Source organism: Takifugu flavidus, chromosome 4 (assembly GCF_003711565.1).
Source record: "Takifugu flavidus isolate HTHZ2018 chromosome 4, ASM371156v2, whole genome shotgun sequence".
Classification (NCBI taxonomy): domain Eukaryota; kingdom Metazoa; phylum Chordata; class Actinopteri; order Tetraodontiformes; family Tetraodontidae; genus Takifugu; species Takifugu flavidus.
The window spans coordinates 17,750,907-17,771,853 of record NC_079523.1 but is presented as its reverse complement, the minus strand read 5'-3'; the positions used below and the strand labels follow the sequence as shown (position 1 = coordinate 17,771,853).

Sequence of the window (20,947 nt, the reverse complement as noted above, 5' to 3'; positions counted from 1 at the left end):
GACCGACTCTGCCTCTTCCTGGTTACCCCGGTGATGACCTTTGGCACCGTAATCATCTTTCTGAGGGGAATCTGTAACCAACCTCCTCATCTGCCCTTCAAAGGAGACCCGCATGACTCCAGAGAGGAGAACCCACGCCTGCTGTGATGCACACACACAGCCAGGGCTTTTTCCATCGCCATCGTTTCTCTGGGGGAAATGTTGCTTTTCTTTATCTTCATAACAACAAATCTTGAATGGCAAATTTTAGAGTATTTTATAGGGAATTGAAATAATGTTTGGACCTCTTATCAGGCAAAGAGAAAGTTGTTAAGAACAGCTCTAAAAACACCACCTCAGGGGGACTATATCCCTTTACTGATGGGACGTTGAAACGTCAATACGCGGATTCATACATTTAGAACTGGACGTTGCACCAGAACTGGAAGCGTGGACTGATACATTTTTAACAGCGGTCCTGCTTCAGCCCTCCGGGGTTTAATAACAAAATACGAAAAATACGAACATTTTAATTTTGGAAACATTGTTGTCGGTTGTTCGACTTGCTGGCTTTCGCAAAATTGCTAAATACACGCTAGCATGCCTGTTTTAAGCTATCGTAGCGGTATGTTTTACCATGCCCGCGCCCTATAATCCGGAGCGCCTGATGTATGTGTTAAATACAGAAATAGCACCCGTAACTGAGGCTGCACCTTTTAATACGGTGTGCCCTTTGGTCGCGAACATACGGTATATAGAACATAGGGCACGTTTGGGCGTGATATCACTCCGCGTCTGCGCAACAACAACAACCTCCTATCTTTAGTATTGCTGCGCCAACTGGTGGTCTTTTGGGTTGAGGATAACGGTGATCTATATGTAGCTATATGTAGCTATAGCGTCCTTGGCCTCCACTCCAGCCACTCCTGGTAGTTCCTCAAAAACACTGAGTTTCTAGTGGATGCACAATCTGTGGAAGCAAACATAGAAACTTCTGAAGAGCCAAAGTTCTTGCAACAAAAATATAGTCCCCAATTAGCTTGTTTTGTTATCACACGACCCCGTCCCCATTACCTTAAGAGAATATAAGAGAATGAGTGGAGACAGAAGAGAGAATGAGACGTTTTTGGCGCGTGTCGCTCTTGATTTAGTGTTTATTTTTGCAGTAAACTTAAAGGAGGCCTTTTCACTTTATGTTTGATTCCATTTAAGCTGATATTCCATTCTTGACATCTTTAAATTTACAGTATTCATGGGAGATTTATTGGGTCATTTTGCTTCTTTTTATTTCCTATTTCCCACATTTATTCATAGTTTTTATTAGATTGCAATAAATCCTATAACATTGAACAGACTGACTAAAGTCTAATGACCTGCGGTTCCCACCGATAGCCGTCATTCTGATGGGTTTTTGCTGGCTGCAGCTGAAATATTCCAATGCTCCATGTCACAGAGACAGTAAATACTAAACCCTAAAGCAGGGGTGGGGAACCTCCGGCCTCCGGGCCGTATACGGCCTACGAGACCATTTCTACCGGCCCGCAACGCAATAAGATTTTTATATTTTATATGTGCACTTATACAGTGGGACCGTTCGCTAAACTCCGCGAGCTGTGAGTAGCAGCGGTAGCGTATTTTTGCCTTTCGTATCCTGAAATTTCTTTCGTAACGAGGAAATATTTTCCCGTTTTCTGAGATAAAACAGACGGTTATGTTATGTCCGAGTCAAGGTCAGGGTCAGTGGACACAGCATGTGATCTACGTAGTGGGCTGGACTGATTGACACGGACGAAAAATGCTTAGCGAAACAGGCTAAACTCGACAAGTTGAAAGGACAGATGAGTTTGGATAAAATTAACGCTCTTCGCCGGAGTTTGGAGGCTCAACAAGCAGCTTTCACACGACCATGTGCCGACAGAGAGAATATTACGCGTGCAAGTTTTGTGGTGAGTGAATTAATAGCCACGAAGCTGAAACCTCACGCCGAAGGAGAGTTCGTGAACGCGCCTCGTAGCCGCCGCTGAGGCGCTCGCGCCGGACAAAGTAAAATTGTTTCAAAGCGTGAATTTGTTTTCGTGAATAACTACTGAACTAAGACATATATTGTTATGATTCCAGTGGCTAACGGTATGTTTTTATGGTCAAGGAATCTAAATATGTAGTCAAAGTATATGTGGGACTAATATTTATGGTGGAAATCACAATATGCCAGGAATTGTCGCGCTTGGCGGAGGTCTGCGCTCTCCGAGTGCTTTCTAGTTGTTGTTGTTGTCTTTATCTTTCTTTCTTTTTCATTTATTTTCTTGATTATCTTGTTGTATTGCAGTTTTTGTGAGTAGAGGCCTCGAACAGGCCCTTACGGGTCTCTTGCCTCAACTCTGCACCTCTTTTTATTGTTTTGTATGATCATGAAAACATATTTTACTTGTCATTTTATTCTATTTTTATGGTGATTTTTATATGCATGTGTGCTAAATAAATAATTCAAACTCAAATGCAGCAATCATGAGACTTAGTAACACAGTGGTTATAGACTTTTTTTTTTGTCTTTTTTTTGCATCCCTAGGTATGTGTTCATAATAGTATGGCCCTCGGAGGACTTTATAAAAATTAAAATGGCCCTCGATATGAAAAGGGTTCCCCACCCCTGCCCTAAAGATTCTGAAGGCATGATGTAAAATAGTAACGTATAATACAGACATTTGAAGAGACAATTAAGAGAATGTTTTCATGCTTAGAAGAGTGGCCGAGGAGCCATTTAGAACTTTATAAAGAAGCATTGTGTGATACCAGGAACTAATTTAACTTCAAGGGGAAGCTGCTTCTGCTTTGTCAACCATCGACTGATCTCCTGAAAGTCCACCAGCGCTTTTTAAAAAATGATTTTTTTCATCTATGGAGGGAGTAGACGGCAGATGTTTCCACAGATGCTCTTCACCAGTGGTCAGTGAGTGATGCAGCAGATGAGCAGGAGTTGACTGGCTTCTACCAGCTACCGTCTCAATGTCTCCAGCCCATAGTGTGGATTCTTTACGAGAGCAGACAGCAGCTTCACTCCTGAATCCTGCAGCTGGTTCTGTCTCAGGTCCAGTTCTCTGAGATGGGAGGGATTGGACCTCAGCGCCGAGGCCAGAGAGCCACAGCTGATCTTTGATACCTGCAGCGCTCTAATCTAAATAAAGAAGGGAAACTTTTATAAGGTTATAAGTGAAACCAGTATTCATCTGAAAGGTTAATCAAAGGCATGATCTGTAAATATTTAATTTAGTTCCAGGTTAAAAAATGATAGTAATATGTAATGACCACAATTCCAACCTCTCAGGTTTGCACTGTTCCAAAGGAGAATATATATTGTTCTGGCCCTCACTCTTCCCAGGTTCTCCCACCTCTTTCCCTCCCATCTCATCATGGAGATCCATCTCACCTGTGGCTCATCTTTAAAGGCACAACCTGTCTTAGATGACTTCCTGTCTCCCTCACCATCTCCCTCCTCGTTGGCTGGTGTCTACCAGGCACCCTCACCTAGTTTTGTCTAATTTTGGTTACCATCTGACGGCTTTTTCATTGTCCTTAAATCAATTTATCATGAATAAGTGGTCCCCGTGTGGCCCTCCCTCCTGAAGGAACTGGGCACAACACACACACTCAGAAAGTGTGAGGACCCTCGGATGGAATAATGGACATTTTTGAGAATGGTGTTTACCTCAGAGTTTCCAGTCGGCAGTTTGGAAAGTGGAGAAAACCACAGAGCAGCTTCACCCCTGAATCCTTCAGCTGGTTCCGACTCAGGTCCAGATCTCTGAGATGGGAGGGATTGGACCTCAGCGCCGAGGCCAGAGAGCCACAGCTGATCTCTGATAACCTGCAGTATTCTAATCTGAAAAATGCAGGATAAGGTTATACGGTGCAGGTCTGCATGTTATCTGCGTCAGTACTAAACCTACGTTAGTTCTTAGTTGGGTCAGACCTGAATTCACGATATTCCAAGGAATGTTTTTAATGTGGTGCATCACAGCAGTGTTGAGAACAGCCTCACGTCACCATCTTAGCAGCTGGTATATAGGTAGAAAAATGAAGACTGACCTGAGCCACTCCAGTTTACAGTTTGGACTCTCCAGTCCAGAACAGAGCCGCTTCACTCCTGAATCCTGCAGCTGGTTCTGACTCAGGTCCAGAACCCTCAGATGGGAGGGATTGGACCTCAGCGCCGAGGCCAGAGAATCACAGCTGGTCTCTGATAACCTGCAGCCACTTAGTCTAAAATAACAATTATTTTGAGAGAAGACAATAAAAATCAACATGTACCAGAGCAAAACACAGCTTCCAAGCAACAAACCTCTGGTCCTGCACCGGCTTATCTGCCGTATGTTCCTATTTTGGGTTCTTTCAGGGCGGTTGGACAAGATCTCCACCGTATGTAAAGAGTGTGTAGGTCAAAATACCTTCCAAGTTTATGAGACCACATTTCTCAATAGCACTCAACTCTTGTCAGGAGTTGGGACAAAGCGACCCACTCCTGATAGCTTGTGGGCGATGCTGCAGCGACCCTGCAATCCCTACACTCTCTGGTGAAACCAAATCAAAGGTTTTAGACACTGCTGGATGCTGGAAGGGTGGCTATAGTCTGGACGCATAGTTCCCCTGACTGCACATTTCTCCAACAATGATTGGCAGCTGGTGTCACTTGTTCTCCAGATGAGAGAAGGAAAGAGAGCCCCCCCACAGTGTGTTTGATTGCCCCACTGCAAGCTCAATGCTGCCAGAAAACATTGCAGGAGCATCAATTCCCCTCAGGGCATCAACAAGGACCTCAGGAAAAGGTGCAGCTGCCACCTACTAGAGACAAGCACACTGAGCTGAGATTCAAAGCCCTCTCCTCCCAAGAGAAGAGCTTGTTTGTTGGAGGCTCTTCTGGGCGATACCTGGTGCCACAGCTCCAGCTCAGCCCGTCTCTGGAGCTGAGGTGGAGCTTAGCAAGTTTCATGGTTCTCCACCACTTCCTCTCGCTGAGGACCTTCTCAGCTGGTGGTTTCTGCTCCACCTTCCAAGTTGAGCAGGTGATACTTCTGCATTCCTGCCACCAGTGTCTCTGCAGAAAGAGTCTTCTCTACTGTTTTATATTAGATTGTAGAAAATTAGGATTTTTGGTTGATGTCTGAGATGTTGTTGACTAAGAGCAGGTTTTTCTTTAATAACATAGAGAGATTCGATGAGAAGAGCAAATGTATTATTTTATGAGCTACTTCCACTACTATTATATACACATACTTCCATATTGTCTTAGATTGCAAGCTGCATTTATTGCATCGTTCATAGAAAGTCATATTTGTGAGGAGAAAAACTCAAATAAGGTCATTTTCTTTAATGACCATTACAACAGAAGGAGGCGATGAACAAGCAGATTTATCTAAAAATGTGTGAAAACTTATGGATGGAAACCTTTTTAAAATGGTTGCATTGTGTAGAATCGGTGTAGAATCAACTTGTTGACTTCTGATTTGGACTCCAATGGAAGTGAGGTGCAACAATTGTGGATGCTGAAAGCTTCAGATCTTCATGAAGGTTTCTGTGGTTGGACTGACCTGCTGCCCCTTTAAGAGGGAGGCAGGTTTGGGCTTCTGGCTGGAATGAAGCCACCTCAGATGAGAATGACTGCAGGCTTCGGTACCAAGGTTTAACAGGGTGCTCACTTCACACTTGGGCTTTTCTCTTTTTGGGATGGCTTTTCTCAGGAGAGAAGGGGCATGGCACACTGCAGCAGCTTTCTTTTTGGGTTTGCTAGTTTCCTTCTGATCTTTAAAAGACAGGAAGAACCATTTTTGATTGGTCTGAATGTTTGGGCGGTTTTGTGGCCAGCCTAAAATAAAACAAGACAAATCTACAACTGATACTTCCTTTCAAGATTCAAGATTCAAGATTCAAGATAACTTTATTGATCCCTTTAGGGGGTGTCCACCAGGGAAATTAGCATCTCCAAAGATCTACAGCATCTACAAAATTTCCCACCACCATTCCCCCCATCAAACCTATTAAAGATAATAGAATATAAGAAAATAAGAAATAAAATAAAATAGAATAAATTAAAAATAGAATATGAATATAACAATATAAATATAAAACTATAAAAATGTTCCGGTTCTCCTGTTGGCCCTCCTCCCCCCCAGTGATGAGTTGAACAGCTGATGGCTCGGGGGATGAATGAGTTCCCCAGTCTGTTGGTCCTGAACTTGGGGAGGCGTAGCCTCTGGCTGATCAGGCTTCTCTGGCTGTGGATGACAGTGTGCAGAGGGTGGCGGACATTGTCCATGATGCTCCGCAGTTTGTCGATAGTTCTCCTCTCTGCCACTGTCGCCAGAGGTTCCAGCTTCATCCCCACCACCGAGCCGGCCCGCCTGATCAGCTTCTCCAGCCTGGAGAGGTCTGCTTTTGTTGCGCTCCCCCCCCAGCAGACCACAGCGTAGGAGGCAGGACGCTGGCGACCACAGACTGATAGAACATCCAGAGGAGTTTCCTGCAGATGTTGAACGATCTGAGTCTCCTCAGGAAGTACATCCTGCTCTGGGTCTTCTTATACAGCTGCCTCGTGTTGCTTGTCCAGTCCAGCCTGTTGTCCAGCCACAGCCCAAGATATTTATAGGTCTGCACGCCCTCCACCTCCTCCGTTCCTATCTGAACTGGCCTAGGTCTCGGTCGGTCCCTCCCAAAGTCAATGACCAGTTCTTTAGTTTTGGAGGTGTTGAGCTGCAGGCCGTTGTTGTGGCACCAGGCAACAAAGTCCCTCACCAGGCACCGGTACTCCTCCTCTTGGTCGTCTCTGATACACCCAACGATGGCTGTGTCATCAGCGAACTTCTGAATGTGACACATTTCAGAGTTGTAACAGAAGTCCGAGGTGTACAGAGTGAAGAGGATGGGGGACAGCACAGTCCCCTGTGGAGCACCGATGCTGCTGACCACAGTGTCAGACGTGGTGTCCTTCATCCTGACGAACTGCAGCCTGTCGGTGAGGTAGCTGGAGATCCAAGCAACCAGGAAGGGGTCCACTCGCATCTGTAGAAGCTTGTCCTGTAGGACAAGGGGCTGGATCGTATTGAAGGCACTCGAGAAATCCAAAAGAGGATTCTCACTGTGCCACTCCCCTTGTCCAGATGCGAGTGGACTCGGTGCAGCAGGTAGATGATGGCGTCCTCTACACCAACCTTGTCCCGGTAGGCGAACTGTAGGGAGTCCTCAGCGTGCTGCACCTGGGGCCTGAGGAGGTTGAGGAAGAGCCGCTCCAGAGTCTTCATCAGATGTGAGGTGAGTGCCACCGGCCGGAAGTCGTTCAGCTCACTCGGTCTGTTCTTCTTGGGGACAGGAATGATGCAGGACGTCTTCCATAAGGTGGGCACTTTCCCCAGCTCCAGGAGGTTGAAGACCCGTTGTAGCGGCTCCCCGAGTTCAGCAGCGCAGGTCTTGAGGAGCCGGGGGCAGACTCTATCCGGTCCAGCTGCTTTTCGGGGCCGGAGCTTCCTCAGTTCTCCCCTCACCTGGTCAGCCGTGAAGCAGGGAGGATGTGGGGTGGGGATGGGTGAGAGCAGGGGGATGGGGGTGTGGTAGAAGGTGGAAGGGTGGGAGAGGAGGGAGGTCAGCAGAGGGAGGGGAGGTGGAGGAGGGAGGAGGGGAGGCGGGGTTGGGGAAAGTTGTGGTGGGTGGCTGGTGGGGGGAGGGGGGGTAGAGGGGAGCTCGGCTGCTGGGAGGGGGGGGGAGGGGGGGGTGGAGGGGAGCTGGGCTGCTGAGGTGGGGGCAGAGGATTGGAGTGGAGTGGGCTGACTGAACCTGTTGAAGAATTGGTTCAAGTCGTTTGCCCTCTCCACTCCTCCCCCTTCCGTGCTGGTCTTGGCTTTGTGACCAGTGATGGTCCTGACACCTTCCCAGACGTCCCGCATGTTGTTATCAGCCAGCTTCTTCTCCACCTTCTTCCTGTAGATGTTCTTCGCCTCCTTCAAGCAGCGTTTCACCTCCCTCTGCGCTTCTTTCATCTCCTCCCTGTCTTATTTCTGAAGGCCTTTTTCTTCTTATTGAGGACATCCTTGACTTCCTGTGTTACCCATGGCTTATTGTTAGGATAACACTGTACAGTCTTGGTGGGGACAACCACATCTACACAGAAGTTGAGGTAGTCTGTGAGACGGTCGGTCATCCCATCTATGTCCTCTTCATGTTCCCCCAGCAGTACATCCCAGTCCGTGATGTTGAAGCAGTCCTTCAGAGCCTCCTCTGCTGCAGGAGTCCATCTCCTGAGGGAGCGTGTGGAGGCTGCCTGCCTTTGGACCAGTGGGGTGTACTGGGGCTGCACGTACACCAGGTTGTGGTCCGACTTGCCCAGTGGGGGGAGAGCGATGACTCTGTATGCCTCCTTGACGTTGGTGTACAGTAGGTCGATCGTCCTGTTGTTTCTTGTGGGGCAGTCAATAACCTGGTGGAGAGCAGCCAGTGTGGAGTCCAGGGTCACATGGTTGAAGTCTCCAGAGATGATCAGGAGGGCCTCAGGGTGCTTGGTCTGCAGCCGTGCAGCGACGCTGTGGATCTTTTCACACGCAGTTGCTCCGTTGGCCGTGGGGGCGATGTACACACACAGGGCGATCACGTGACTGAACTCCCTGGGCAGGTAATATGGCCGCATACTAACGGCTAACAGTTCCAGATTTGGGCAACACAAAACCGCCTTCACAGAGACATGGCCAGGGTTACACCAACGGTTGTTGGTGTAGATGATTAGTCCCCCTCCTTTGCTCTTCCCGCATGCCTTTGTGTCCCTGTCCGCTCTCACCGCGGTGAATCCTCGCAGGTCCACGTTAGCGTCGGGTATGGTAGCGGTTAGCCACGTCTCTGTGAGAATAAAAAAGCTACACTCACGGTAGATCCGCTGGTTTCCCAGGGCTGCCAGCTCGTCTATCTTGTTCGTTAGAGAGTTGACGTTGCCCATAATCACGGAGGGGAGCGATGGTTTGTGCCTCCGCCGGTTTTCTGTTCGCCGCGCCTGTACTTTAGCCCCGGCTTTGCAGCCTCTGTAGCGCCGCTGCAGCTCAGCTGGGACCCGGTGTCTCAGTCCATGTTTATTTTTTGCAAGTTCCAGTAACTCCTCTCTGGAGTAAGTGAGAGGTCTGGTTCTTCTCTGTGCGGTCGATGTATCCATGGGATGCATAAAAAGTAACTTCGTGACGAAGTGAAATACTAAAAAACAAGCTAAAATGAGTAAAAAAACACACAGTGCTGTAGAGCGCGAGGAGTGGCTGCCGTCTGCTACAGCGCCAGTTAACACCGGGTCTAGTCATTGATGACCATCCTCACATGGGACAGATTTCCACAACCAATTTAATACTGCAAATCTGTCCTGTGTGGTCTTTTTTCTGAGAACTGTAACACTACGTTTATAACAAAGATCATGTAAACAGTTATTGTCTAACTAGTTACACCTGGAAAAGTACTGGATCATCTCTGACTGACCTGAGAGTCTCCAGCTTACAGAGAGGATCCTGGAGAACACCACAGAGCAGCTTCACTCCTGGATCCTTCAGCTGGTTCTCACTCAGGTCCAGAACCCTCAGATGGGAGGGATTGGACCTCAGCGCCGAGGCCAGAGAGTCACAGCTGATCTCTGATAAACTGCAGCGCCACAGCCTGGAAAAGGAATAAATGGGGCAAATAAAAACACATTTCTAAATCGGAAAAAGAAGAGAAAAGCAGAAAATGTAAAGAAATTTAGAAAAGACCAACAGAGGCCTCCTGACCTGAGCGTCTCCAGTCTGCAGTTTGGATGCATCATTGCAGAAGACAGTAACTTTACATCGGCATCTGTCAGGCTTTGGCTCCAGATTAAGCTCAGCTCCCGTAGATGAGAAGGGTTTGACGTCATTGCTGAGGCCACAACTTCCCAATGACTCGTTGAAAGAAGACTATCAGACAGTCTGTTGTGTATGAAACAAAAATAGTGAGTCAAACTTTGGGATTTCTCATCAACTTATCTGAGAATCTACCTCAACACAAATGTAGCTCATTTCCTGGAAAAGCTAAATTAAACACCGTAGAGCAACAGTTTGAACGACCATCAGATCTGAAATGCAACTGAATTATTCTCAACATTTGTCTTATTTTAGAACAGCTCATAATTACTCAATATTTAAAATGATTATAGCAAATGGTTTAAAGAAACGTGCATCTTTTTATCTGTCTATCGGCTCTTTGGATATTTTGCATTTCATCCAATTTGTACGATCGTGCGTCAAGTCTTAATTCAGCGATCCGATCGATGACATCAGAGTCTCTGGTTGCATCGATTGCCCTCAGCTTCTGTTCTATCTGCCTGTTTCCCTTCAAATCATTTTCACTGCACCTTTTGTTGCTAGTGATGAAGTTGCCACCTAACGGGTGTGGAAAGGCTCAAACAACTTTGTGGGTCACATAAAGGCTCCAAACGGAACCGCCACAAAGACCTAAAACACCCATTTAAACCAACGAGGCCGGCTGTTTTTACGTTGAACAAATGAAGCAAAATAGTCACGTGTCATTAGTTAAAATGTGTTTTTCTGTCGTTAGAATACGATGTATACAAACAAACAAAAGTTATTTAATGACATGACAGTAATTTCATGATAGTCAGTTAACTTGTGGCTCCTATTATTCCTGCCTTATGTTGGTTTGTCTGGATTGACCTTTGAACTTATATCCAGCCAGTGTTGAACATTTCAGGATGAATTGTTGTTGTTTTTAATTTATGGACGCTGCAATGGAGATAAAGAATTGAAGGAATGACCACTGGAGGGGGTATTGCTACCTGACATGATCCACTCGCTTGATTTAAACGCCGATGTCCGGCCCCAGAAATCTTTACTTACTCGGCCTTCCTGCAGTTCCTCACAGCTGGAATCAGGCGACGTCGTCCCTCATCTGAGGTGTTGTACTGCTGCAGGTTCAGCTCATCCAGAACCTCCTCTGACATCTGCAGCAGGTAGGCCAGAGCTGAACAATGGATCTCTGACAGTCTCCTCTTGATTTCTTCCCTGACTTCAGGAACTCTTGGATCTCCTGATGGACTGACTGATCCTTCATCTCCATCAGACAGTGGAAGATGTTGATGCTTCTGTCTGGGGAGAATTCATCACTGTTCACCACCTTCAGGTTGTTGAGGACCTTCTGGATGGTTTTTGGGTGGCTGTTCCTCTGATCCAACAGTCCACCCAAGATCCTCTGATTGGACTCCAGAGAGAGACCATGAAGGAAGCGAACAAACAAGTCCAGGTGGCCATTTTTACTTTTGAGAGATTTCATGAGTGCTCTCCTGAGGAAGTCATCAAGAGATGTGGCTGGTTCAGAATATTCTAGGAACTGATTTATACCCGCTGTGTCTTTCCTGGTGTAACGGTGGAACATGTAGACGGCAGCCAGAAACTCCTGAATGCTCAGATGAACAAAGCAGTAGACTGATTTCTGGAAGATCACACTCTCTCTCTTGAAGATCTCTGTACAAACTCCTGAGTACACCGACACCTCGGAGACGTCCAGTCCACATCGCTCCAGGTCTTCTGAGTAGAACATGATGTTTCCTTTCTCCAGATGTTCAAACGCCAGCCGACCCAACTTCAGAAGGAGTTCTTTATCAGCCTCAGTCAGTTCCTCTGGTCTCTGCTTTCCTCCATACTTCTGCTTCTTCCTCTTTATCTGAACCCTCAGGAAGTGTGAGTAGAGGTCAGTCAGGGTTTTGGCAGCTCTCCTCTCTGGTCTCTGGTCATCATGTCCTCCAGAACTATAGCAGTGATCCAGCAGAAAATTGGGATCAGACACATGATGTGGAGGCTCCTGGAGGCCTTGATGTGTGAGATGATTCTCTTGGACAGATCTTCATCACTGAACCTCCTCCTGAAGTACTCCTCCTTCTGGCAGTCAGTGAAGCCTCGTACTTCTGTGATCCTGTCAACACACGAGGGAGGAATCTGATAGGCTGCTGCAGGTCTGGAGGTGATCCAGATGAGAGCTGAGGGAAGCAGGTTCCCCTGGATGAGGTTCACCAGGAGCACGCCAACGGACGATACTTGTGTGACATCAGAGATGAGCTGATGCTTGTTGAAACCCAGTGAAAATCTGCTTTCATCCAGGCCATCAAAGATGAACAGAAGTTTCCAGACAGTCAGATCTTCAGCTCTGATCTTCTGTAATGTTGGATGGAAAACATGAAGCAGTGAGAGAAGACTGTGCTGCTCATCTCTGATCAAGTTCAGCTCCCTGCATGAGAGCGGAAGCACCAGACTGATGTCTTGGTTCTCCAAACCTTCTGCCCAGTCCAGACTGAACTTCTGCACTGAGAAGGTTTTTCCAACGCCGGCGACACCGTTGGTCAGAACCACTCTGATGTGTCTCTGTTGCTCAGATAAGACTTTGAAGATGTCCTGGCACTTGATTGGAGTGTCCTGGATGTTCTTCTTGGAGGTTCTCTCAAGCTGTCTCACCTCATGTTGTGTGTCCACCTCCTCACTTTGTCCCTCAGTGATGTAGAGCTCAGTGTAGATCTTGTTCAGCAGGGTTCCACTTCCTGCTTCATGAGTTCCTTCAGTCACATGTTCACATCTTCTCTTCAGACTGATCTTATGACCTTCTATCACCTCCTGCAGTTCACCACCCTCTAAAACAAACAATCTTTTAAATCCTTTTACAATTGTCATCTACAGCAGTAACACAGATGTCCTCAACTGGAAAATATTCTGTCATGTTTGAATGATAGAAGCAACAGTCGGGTCATGACCCATCTCACTGTCAGTTTGAAATGTTATGTCTTCTTATGTACACCTATTCTTTTATTTCATTGGGTTTCAATGTAATTTAGTCTATAACAACCATTTCCATGTCTTCCAAGAGTTTGCTTGGACTAAACAGCTGGTAAAAGCTGGGTGATATTTAGAAAAACACATCAACCCTTCTCCAAACACATCATACTCAGCAGACCCATTGTCCTGTAAAGGTCACCTGCCTTCAACTCTTTAACACTTTCCAGAACTAAATGACTAAATGTTGCTAAATACTGTCTAAGCATTTAGGAAGGTCTGAAGAGGGTCCAGGGGTTCCAGTGGAACCAAACAAGAGCTCTCTGGATCTTCTCTTGCACATTGTAAATACACAAGTTGTTCCTTTATTCCGACCCAAAAGTATCTTATTAATACAAATGTATGAGCTTACGCGAGACGCTGTTGTTCAGGTCGGCGGTCTGCAGTTCAGTTCTCCGTTTGTTTTCACCCTTGGGACAGGAGGAATCTCCAATGGAAGCAGACCGTTTCTGATAGCTGTCAAAAATGGGAATAGTGGTTATACATGTCTACTGGGCGTTAGCAACGCCTAAGAAAGGCTGCGTTCACTTCTACTTTCAGTTTGCTCTGACAGTTGAAGATTGAATGAACGCTGAGCAAAAAATCTAAAGTTATTTACGTTCTAACAAGCTCGTTTAGTTGGAGAAAAGTGTATTTGATCTTAGTGTTTCGTGGCTTTTCTTCATTATGAATTTATGTTAAAAATAAAAGTGCCAAATCAGGAATATAAACTCATAGAATAGAACAAAAGTTCTCCATTTATGCTCCAAATACAGTAGTCTGGTCTCTGAAACTGATCATTAAATAGCACAGAGGTCACGCGTATTCAAAAGCTTATTTCAACCATTTAGAAATGACTGATATTGTTGTCTATGGGTTTATTAGAACCAGGAGCCTTATAAATAGACTTTTTAATGAATTTTCATGACATGTGGTGGAACAGTGTGGCAGAACAAGCTGCACAGACCTGCCATGTCTTACCCATCCGTATCTAAATGGAGAGCTGGAGCACTCTGCAATGATGGATATTGTTGGGAAACTTTAAAATATATGCCTAGGAATTTTTGTGAGATGATGTTAACCCATGTAGGAGAAATGACCAGTTAAAAACACAAGCAATTTTCAGTTTTAAAAGATTTACCACACTAAAATTAACATTGGAGTTAATGGGAGCGAACGCCTGACATGTTGGTGCACCGTTTCATTAATTTAATTTTTCACGATAGTAGAGGCTAATACCCACAAAATGATGTTTTGTATGGTTGTGAAATGTTCTAAGGCAGAGTTATGTGGTTCAGAAAACCTTACTTTAAAGGTGAGCCTTGAGGTCCGATACCGAAGTTTAAAGGGTGTCACACAAACACATCATCACGCTTTAGTTTTCTTACATTTGGTCTGAACTTCTGAAGTTCATCATTCCATCTTTGGACAGGTCACTCTTCAGGGACACACAGCTGGGCACTGTGGACTCTGCTCTGTCCTCGTCCATCCTGAGGAAACATCAGAAATAGTGATGAGACTGTGATGAAGGTAAATAATCTGGAGAGGTTGGAGTTCAATAATCCCAATTCACTGCATTTTTATCAAACAGGAACATTTCTAATCCATTCTGGATAACAACTGAATCAATAACTCAATGATGTCTCTGTATCATTTTCATGTTTTCAGAGTTTAAGCTGCTTTTTTTAACTGTTCCCTGCAGTGAGAAAAGAACTGGCACCTTTTCCAGCCCCTCATCCTGCAGCACTGAATGTGCTCTAAAGTTCTTTCCAGAGCAAACGTCTCTGCACTTGCAGCAACATGTTGTAGTCATGGATCCGTGAGGAGAACCGGATACAGGAAACGCCCCCACTTTGATCCCAAAACCCAACTGGTGGCCAACGGTGGTCCGGCAACGACGGGGACGCTGGTCCATCGGGCCCGACAACACTGGTTTTCCACAGGCCAACATGGTGAAAGGACTGTCTTCAGCTCAGCCACTAAATTATCTGGTGCTACATAAACATGCTAGTCAGGACTTTTTAACTTCCCTCCTTTGTTCTCCTCTTCAATTATTTCTATGATCCAAGTCCTCAAAGATCACTGCTCTATTTAAAATAGATGAAAGAAATGACACCCACTCCTGCATTTCTTTCACAGTGGTTCCACAACATAGAACAATAAACCACTGTGAGAAAACGTGCAACATGAACCCAAAATCCTGTTGGTGTCCTGTGATCCTGTGTGGATTTATTTAATTATTTATTTTTAAAGTTTATTGTCTTAAATTGGTCCGGCTGAGAGATGCTAACTTGCCCACAATTAGATGTTGTTTGACAGGTAATACCAAAATATCCAGCTGTACCTGGACTGTTGAACAACTCTAATAACTCTAAGAGCTTTTCACCTGTCACAAAAAAGTTTTAAAATGTTTTTAATACCTGACTGAGACTCTCTAACAACGTTAACAGCATAATACTCACTTTACACTCAGCTTGTCGCTCTTCCTGCTTCGTCTGAAGAGAATAGTTTCACTTTAACTTTTACAACCTAATCAACAGCTTTATGGCGTATATATTACTACCATAAAAGCATTCTGGGAGGGTTTAAAGTTCTTTTAGGATCAGTAGCAAAGAGCAGAAAAATAAACTAAACTTCACTTAGAAAGACTATTCAACTATAACTAAAGCCAGACTATAAGAATGTTAAATAAGACCGATTCATTTATAATGTATAACAATGTTTTGTGCTAAAACTAAATATGAAGTCTAGTTGAATTTTCTTCAGCCAAGAATTCTTCAGCTCTTCAATAGTAACAAAAATGTTTTCAAATCTTGATTTTATCTCCAAACACAACTGTCAATTCTTTTCAATAATGCTCTTCGTTTACACTCACCTTGTCGGTCTTCAGTCTTCCTGCTCAGTCTGAACGGAATACTTTTACCTTTCCTTTTTCCTCTGTTAATGAACAACTTTATGGCTGTTGATTAATATTCCACTACTATAAAAGAATTCTGGGAGGGTTCAAGATTCAAAGTTGTTTTGCTATTTTAATGCCATAAATATGTTTTTGCATTTAAATTAAAACTGACTAACTTAGTTAAATAAATAAATAAGATTTATGATGCTTGACAGATTTGAAAGACTTGTAAAAGCAGCATATTTCTGCAGCCCTGGAGTCCAGGAGGAGCAGCAGAGGTCAGAATGTGTCGGAGCGCGTTTAACTATTGTCTGCAGTTCAGAAAGTTCAGAAAGAGTTTCTAATCAAACACCGCCTGTTGGGAATGATGAATGGATGGATTTTTATTTAATTTAGACTAATTTAGACTAATTTTAACATCCTTTATGCCAGTTCCATAGAGCGCACACACACACACTAGCAAAGATGATATCCAAACAGCCAAATAAATGGGAGTCAAAAGAAATCATTTAAAGCTCATATGTCAGAGTCAAGGTCGAGGGTTTTCTATGGCCCCCGGGATGATATTGATTTATTATTAGAACCGGCCCGCAGGCCGCAGATGTTTTACACAGGCCAATACTACATTTCCCACAATGCAACGGTGACAGTCTGAGCGGGAAGTGGCTTCATTTCATTATTTATCAGTAGTCATTAGCATAACAGGAAAAGTTAACTTTCAGATACCCATAAAATGGCAAAAGGGAAGGTGGACACTGAGAACCGGGGGTTCAAACAAGGTGGGAGTGGGAGTACATGTTCACGGAGGCAGCTGGGAAACCTGGGTGTCTTCTGTGTGGAGAAAGGGTGGCGCTAATGAAAGAATATCATCTGAGACGCCATCATGAAGCTAAACACAGCCGATCTGTCTCTGAGCTTTGTCCTCCACATGCTTTTTGGTGGCCTCCAGCTCCCTCTGGAAAAACTCTGACGTGGCAAATTGTTCAAAGGGCATTCTGGGGTCAGAGAGTCCCTCAGCAGCATCAGTCTGATGCACCTTCCTTGAGCAGTAGAAGTAGCGAACAGGACCCTGCTGATAGAAAAAGTGGATGGAAGATCCACCCGTCCCATACGGAGACTTGGGCTGTCCACAGGCCAGACAGGGTTTGGTCTGTCTCATCTTCTGCTCTGGTCGCTGCTGCTGCTGCTCCATCTCTAGAATGCCCTGCACAATTTTTTCAATGGAATCCTGCGTCAGAGGCGTGGGCAGGGCGGCTGTGGGAGGAGTGACAACAGCTGTCTCCATGGTGACTACAGGAACGCTGGTTGTTTTGCTCCCCTCTGTCAAGGAGTACCACAGCTGTTGAGTCTCCAGGAGCTTCTCTGGGCTGGTGTTCAGAGAAGAACTGGTGTTCAACAGCTTTGCCAGATGCTTCACATAGCGGGATATGTGAAACCTGGTTGTGGGGCGGAGCGAGCTGTTCGGATCGGCCGCAGACCGATGGACCATGTCTGCGTAGTCTCGATCCACAAGCCTCAGGATGTCCTTGTCCCCATGATGATACTGCAGCAAACTATCAATAGCGTCTTTCATGGGAAGAGTCCAGCGTGTGTGGTCCAAGACAAACACTCCACCACCAGTCTTCATGGGTCCAGTGCGGGCGCTCCTCGGCGAGGACTTCAGCGGCAGGGGCAAAGCTCCAGAGACGTCTGGAACACAAACAAAGCAATAATGCATCCTTAGTAACTCATATTATCGCGATATGGGCTATTGAGAAAACACATTAATATCCATCCCTTAATAACAGAAAGTGTCATATTTAACACATCAAAAGATTGAGATACACTGACCACAACCTAACTAAATCTATTTATTTTCAATCATTCGAAGGCCTTAATTCCAACATGCGGCTCTGAAAAACCCGATTATGGTTGACCCGCCCACTGATCTTTCAGGATCCTGGTCATCCTCTGCTGGAATCTCCTTTACACGTCCAGCAGCAGAGAGATGGAAGCTGACAGGTGGCGCAGGGGGAAGCGACGGCACAGCAGTCGCTGTTGCCCAGCTGGAGGAAGGTGTTGCCCCAGGAGCATCGTCTGGAGCGGGAGGGGGCACAAGAGCCGAAGGCCGATCCCTCTGCTGCATTTTGTGTTTGTCCCAGTCCAGAGGGAGCGGAGGGCAGCCCGGTTCTCTGGACTCCAGCCCAAACCTTTCTCCAGTGTCTCTGTCAGAGAGGCGGAACGCAGGGCACTTGTCTTGTCCCGTCACTGCCATGGAAGCAGAGTTCAACTCCCACATTGAGGCAGGGTCAAAGACAGCAGGGAGGACGGCGCCGGGCTTCTTCATGTCTACCGGTCGCTGAAAGTTCCACCGCACAACGCCGGTCATGGCCTGGGCCTGGAACAGTTCAGGGGAGACCTGCGGACCCGTGACCCACTGGGCCTGCTGGAAATGGTAGCCCTCCTGCTGAGATGTACCACGGACAGGGATCCAGACGGGGACTTTGGCACCTTCGCCCGCTACGTGGTTTAGCTGAAGGGTCCCTCCGTCCCTGTCCATTATCCCCTCAGACAGTTCTGGGTCACTGAGGCAACCACGGAGGATGTGAACCCTCTGAACGCGCCACGTCTTCAGCATGGATGGCTTGAAGAGTGGGACATGGTTAGGGTCCGTGGCCAGGTGAAAGTGCTGCAGAACTCTCTCCACTCTCTCCAGCAGCTCGCTGGGTTGTGGAATTTTAGTTCTGCAGTGCTCTCGGACGTGCCGTTTGGTGGGGTTGGCTGGACGTAGGCATCGCGGAGCCTCTTCAGGTCTTCCTGATCGAAGAATTGTAACATTAAATATCAAATTTCTTCAAAGACAATGACTTGCAGAGAGCATTTTTCAGTTTGAATGACGGCAAACAAAGCAGATGGCTGATCTCACCTGTCCATCCAGTGGTAGCCGGCCTTTCCCACCCCAGCGTGGCTGTACCTCTGGGCCATTCCTTGCTACATCGGATGCAGGGACCTTTCTGTCTCAGCCTGAACCATCACCCAGGACACAATGAGCCAGTTCTCATTCATCACTGCGAAACTGGACATGGCTCCAGATGCCAGTGTCACCTTCCTCGCCATCTTCCTCGTGTGGTCCGACCTGAAAACCTGCCCCAACGTGCCCTGGAGGAGCTTGGTCAGAGACGGCTGTTGACGCTTGAACTCATCCAGCAGGCAGTCAGTCAGGTAGAATCCGGACACAGACACCCCACCCCAACCTTCTTGGTCCTCGTATGGCCCGAAAGCACGTGGCCGATCTTCCATCCTCACGTACTGGCCGATGGTTCTCTGTCCGTACGCCCCAGCCTCGGCCTCCCTGACGTTCTGTACGGCGTGCAGATATGCCAGGTGAGCTCGTTCATACTTGAGGTGCATGAGCTCATTCACCTGGTTCGCCATATCGGTCGGTGACTTGCCAGAACGCCGCAGTTCATCCATTACCGACTTGCACGCAGCCTTCTTGTAAGTCAGGAATGCAGGCAAAAGGTTAGTAAAGCGCACGGGCAGCTTCTCCACCCATGGAGGGGTGTCAGCGGACCAGTTCCTGCGACAGGCCTTGCAGCAGAGTCGCGAGGAAAAGATCAAATACTGGCCACGGACGCTGACGATCACTGGAGGTCTCCCCACGCCTGCAGAGACCACCTGAGGACGAGGACAGCTATGGAGGCACGGCAGGATGTCATTGTTCCTCAACCTGACCATGATGTGGCTCTCTGGCTTCCAAATGAAAAATGGATGGAGCTGAAAAAAGTTGGGGGACGGGAGCTCAGCCACCATGTCCAGTAGCTCCGGCTGAGGAGGAAGACGCCAAAGGGAAATTGCGTTCCCAGGGTTATGCACTGGTCGGGACCCAGGCCACAACCCAAGTTGTTGAAGCTCCGTCCTCATCCACAGCTTTTGATGTTGTGAGCAGATCCACTTGCTCATGTCGTGGTCAGGGACAGGCATGGGAACAGGAGCTATGGGAACTAGGATAAAGTAAAGAAGACAGTTGAACAACATAAAGTTATCATTACTGAAGAGACAATTTCAGTGCCCCCGCCCTCACATGATATAAACACACGATACAAGGAAACAAACACGCGCCTCGGACACTTGGTTTCATTCCAGAGCTCACACGTCAGATTTTTTCCATGTCAGTGACAAAGAATCGTGTCAATTTGAATCACCCCGGGACACTTTATTATTGTTCAACACCCCACGGAATGGGGGAAATGTACATGGTTTAACATCCCACTCTTTTGGTCTTGGGTAGAGTCCGTCAAAGGAGGCACTCTGCCGTCAGAGGTCTGTGCCGTGCAAGAGTCAGGTCCTGAAAACAAGTGCAGACTTGCTATTAAGAAATTACAGTCACTTCACCTGATGACAACATGGAAAGAACAGTCAGCTGGACATTACAGAGACATCAGGTTGTTCATCAGCCCTAAATAAAAGAAAAGGAAACATACCTGAAGTTGAGTGGGCTCCTCTACCTTTGTGAGACCCTCTGTCTCTGTCACCAGGAAGGCCAGCTGTGGGGGGAGGGGCACAGGTCTCTTCCTCTTCACACCTGGTGAAGCTGGAACAGCTGCAGGTACGGTCATTTTCAAAAATGAAATGACTTTATTTAAGGCAGCTGCAGTTAGCAGAACACTTGATTGGATGAACAGAATTACAATGTTTTTACCATCAACTAGTGATGCCTGTAGCTCAGCGGTATCTCCAGGTGGGGCTTTGGAGCGTGTGGCAGATGGAACTAAAAAGACAACATTAGTTTAGTCAGTTCAGATTCAATGAGTTGTGAAGACGCCGTTATTAGTAGAAATTCAAGCAGCCTTATCGTTACTCCTCCTGCTTTTTAGAATTTTACATCATTAAAATTAAAACAATATAATGGTCTCATTCACACCAATTGAAATGACAATGTTAATCAGCGCTCTCGAGGCCGAGCAGGAGGAGCATTGTGACTCGGTCAACAAACATGCATTCGCGTGTTCGTACCCCGTGCATCCAAACTGTTTTTCAACGAAGCAGCAAAGAGAACAAAAACAAACACTTACCCTCCTCCTCATAGTCAATATCAGTTCATCATTGCACGGATCAATTCATAGTCCTCACGACGGTTATTATCACACCAACATATGAAGAGTAATATTAAAGGAACTTGGCCGGAACATCAAGAACACAAAAATAATAAGATAAGTTTCAGATTTGGAGAGGAATTCTTCATGGAAAGGAA

At 46.4% G+C, this 20,947-nt stretch overlaps 2 protein-coding genes and 1 long non-coding RNA gene across 3 annotated transcripts in view; all 3 read right to left on the bottom strand.

The window, feature by feature from the left end:
- The window catches only part of LOC130523571 (NLR family CARD domain-containing protein 3-like), a 218,778-nt gene extending 203,049 nt beyond the window's left edge, over window positions 1–15,729 (bottom strand). The window contains exons 1-2 of the mRNA XM_057028920.1: window positions 15,691–15,729; window positions 15,278–15,310 (exon numbers count right to left, since the gene is read on the bottom strand). The gene's annotated coding sequence lies outside the window, so the exon portion shown is untranslated. The remainder of the gene's footprint in view (window positions 1–15,277; window positions 15,311–15,690) is intronic.
- Window positions 9,790–18,531, bottom strand: LOC130524016 (NLR family CARD domain-containing protein 3-like). The gene is made up of 3 exons (XM_057029711.1): window positions 18,459–18,531; window positions 10,857–11,852; window positions 9,790–9,929 (listed from the first exon to the last, which is right to left on the bottom strand). The coding sequence occupies exons 1-2, from the start codon at window positions 18,529–18,531 to the stop codon at window positions 10,933–10,935; spliced, it is 993 nt and encodes a 330-aa protein (XP_056885691.1). The 3' UTR covers window positions 9,790–9,929; window positions 10,857–10,932.
- Window positions 18,532–19,888: 1,357 nt separating this feature from the next.
- On the bottom strand, window positions 19,889–20,947 carry LOC130523616 (uncharacterized). Its single transcript, XR_008949933.1, has 3 exons — window positions 20,396–20,947; window positions 20,178–20,296; window positions 19,889–20,041 (listed from the first exon to the last, which is right to left on the bottom strand). It is a non-coding gene; the product is annotated as an uncharacterized LOC130523616 (long non-coding RNA).

Coding starts and splice junctions, on each gene's coding strand:
- LOC130524016 (XM_057029711.1), bottom strand. CDS start 18,531: ATGTTACAATTCTTCGATCAGGAAGACCTGAAGAGGCTCCGCGATGCC. Junction 11,853..18,458: donor CCAGCCAACCCCACCAAACG/GCACGTCCGAGA, acceptor GATGAAGATCTG/TCCAAGAGAATCATCTCACA.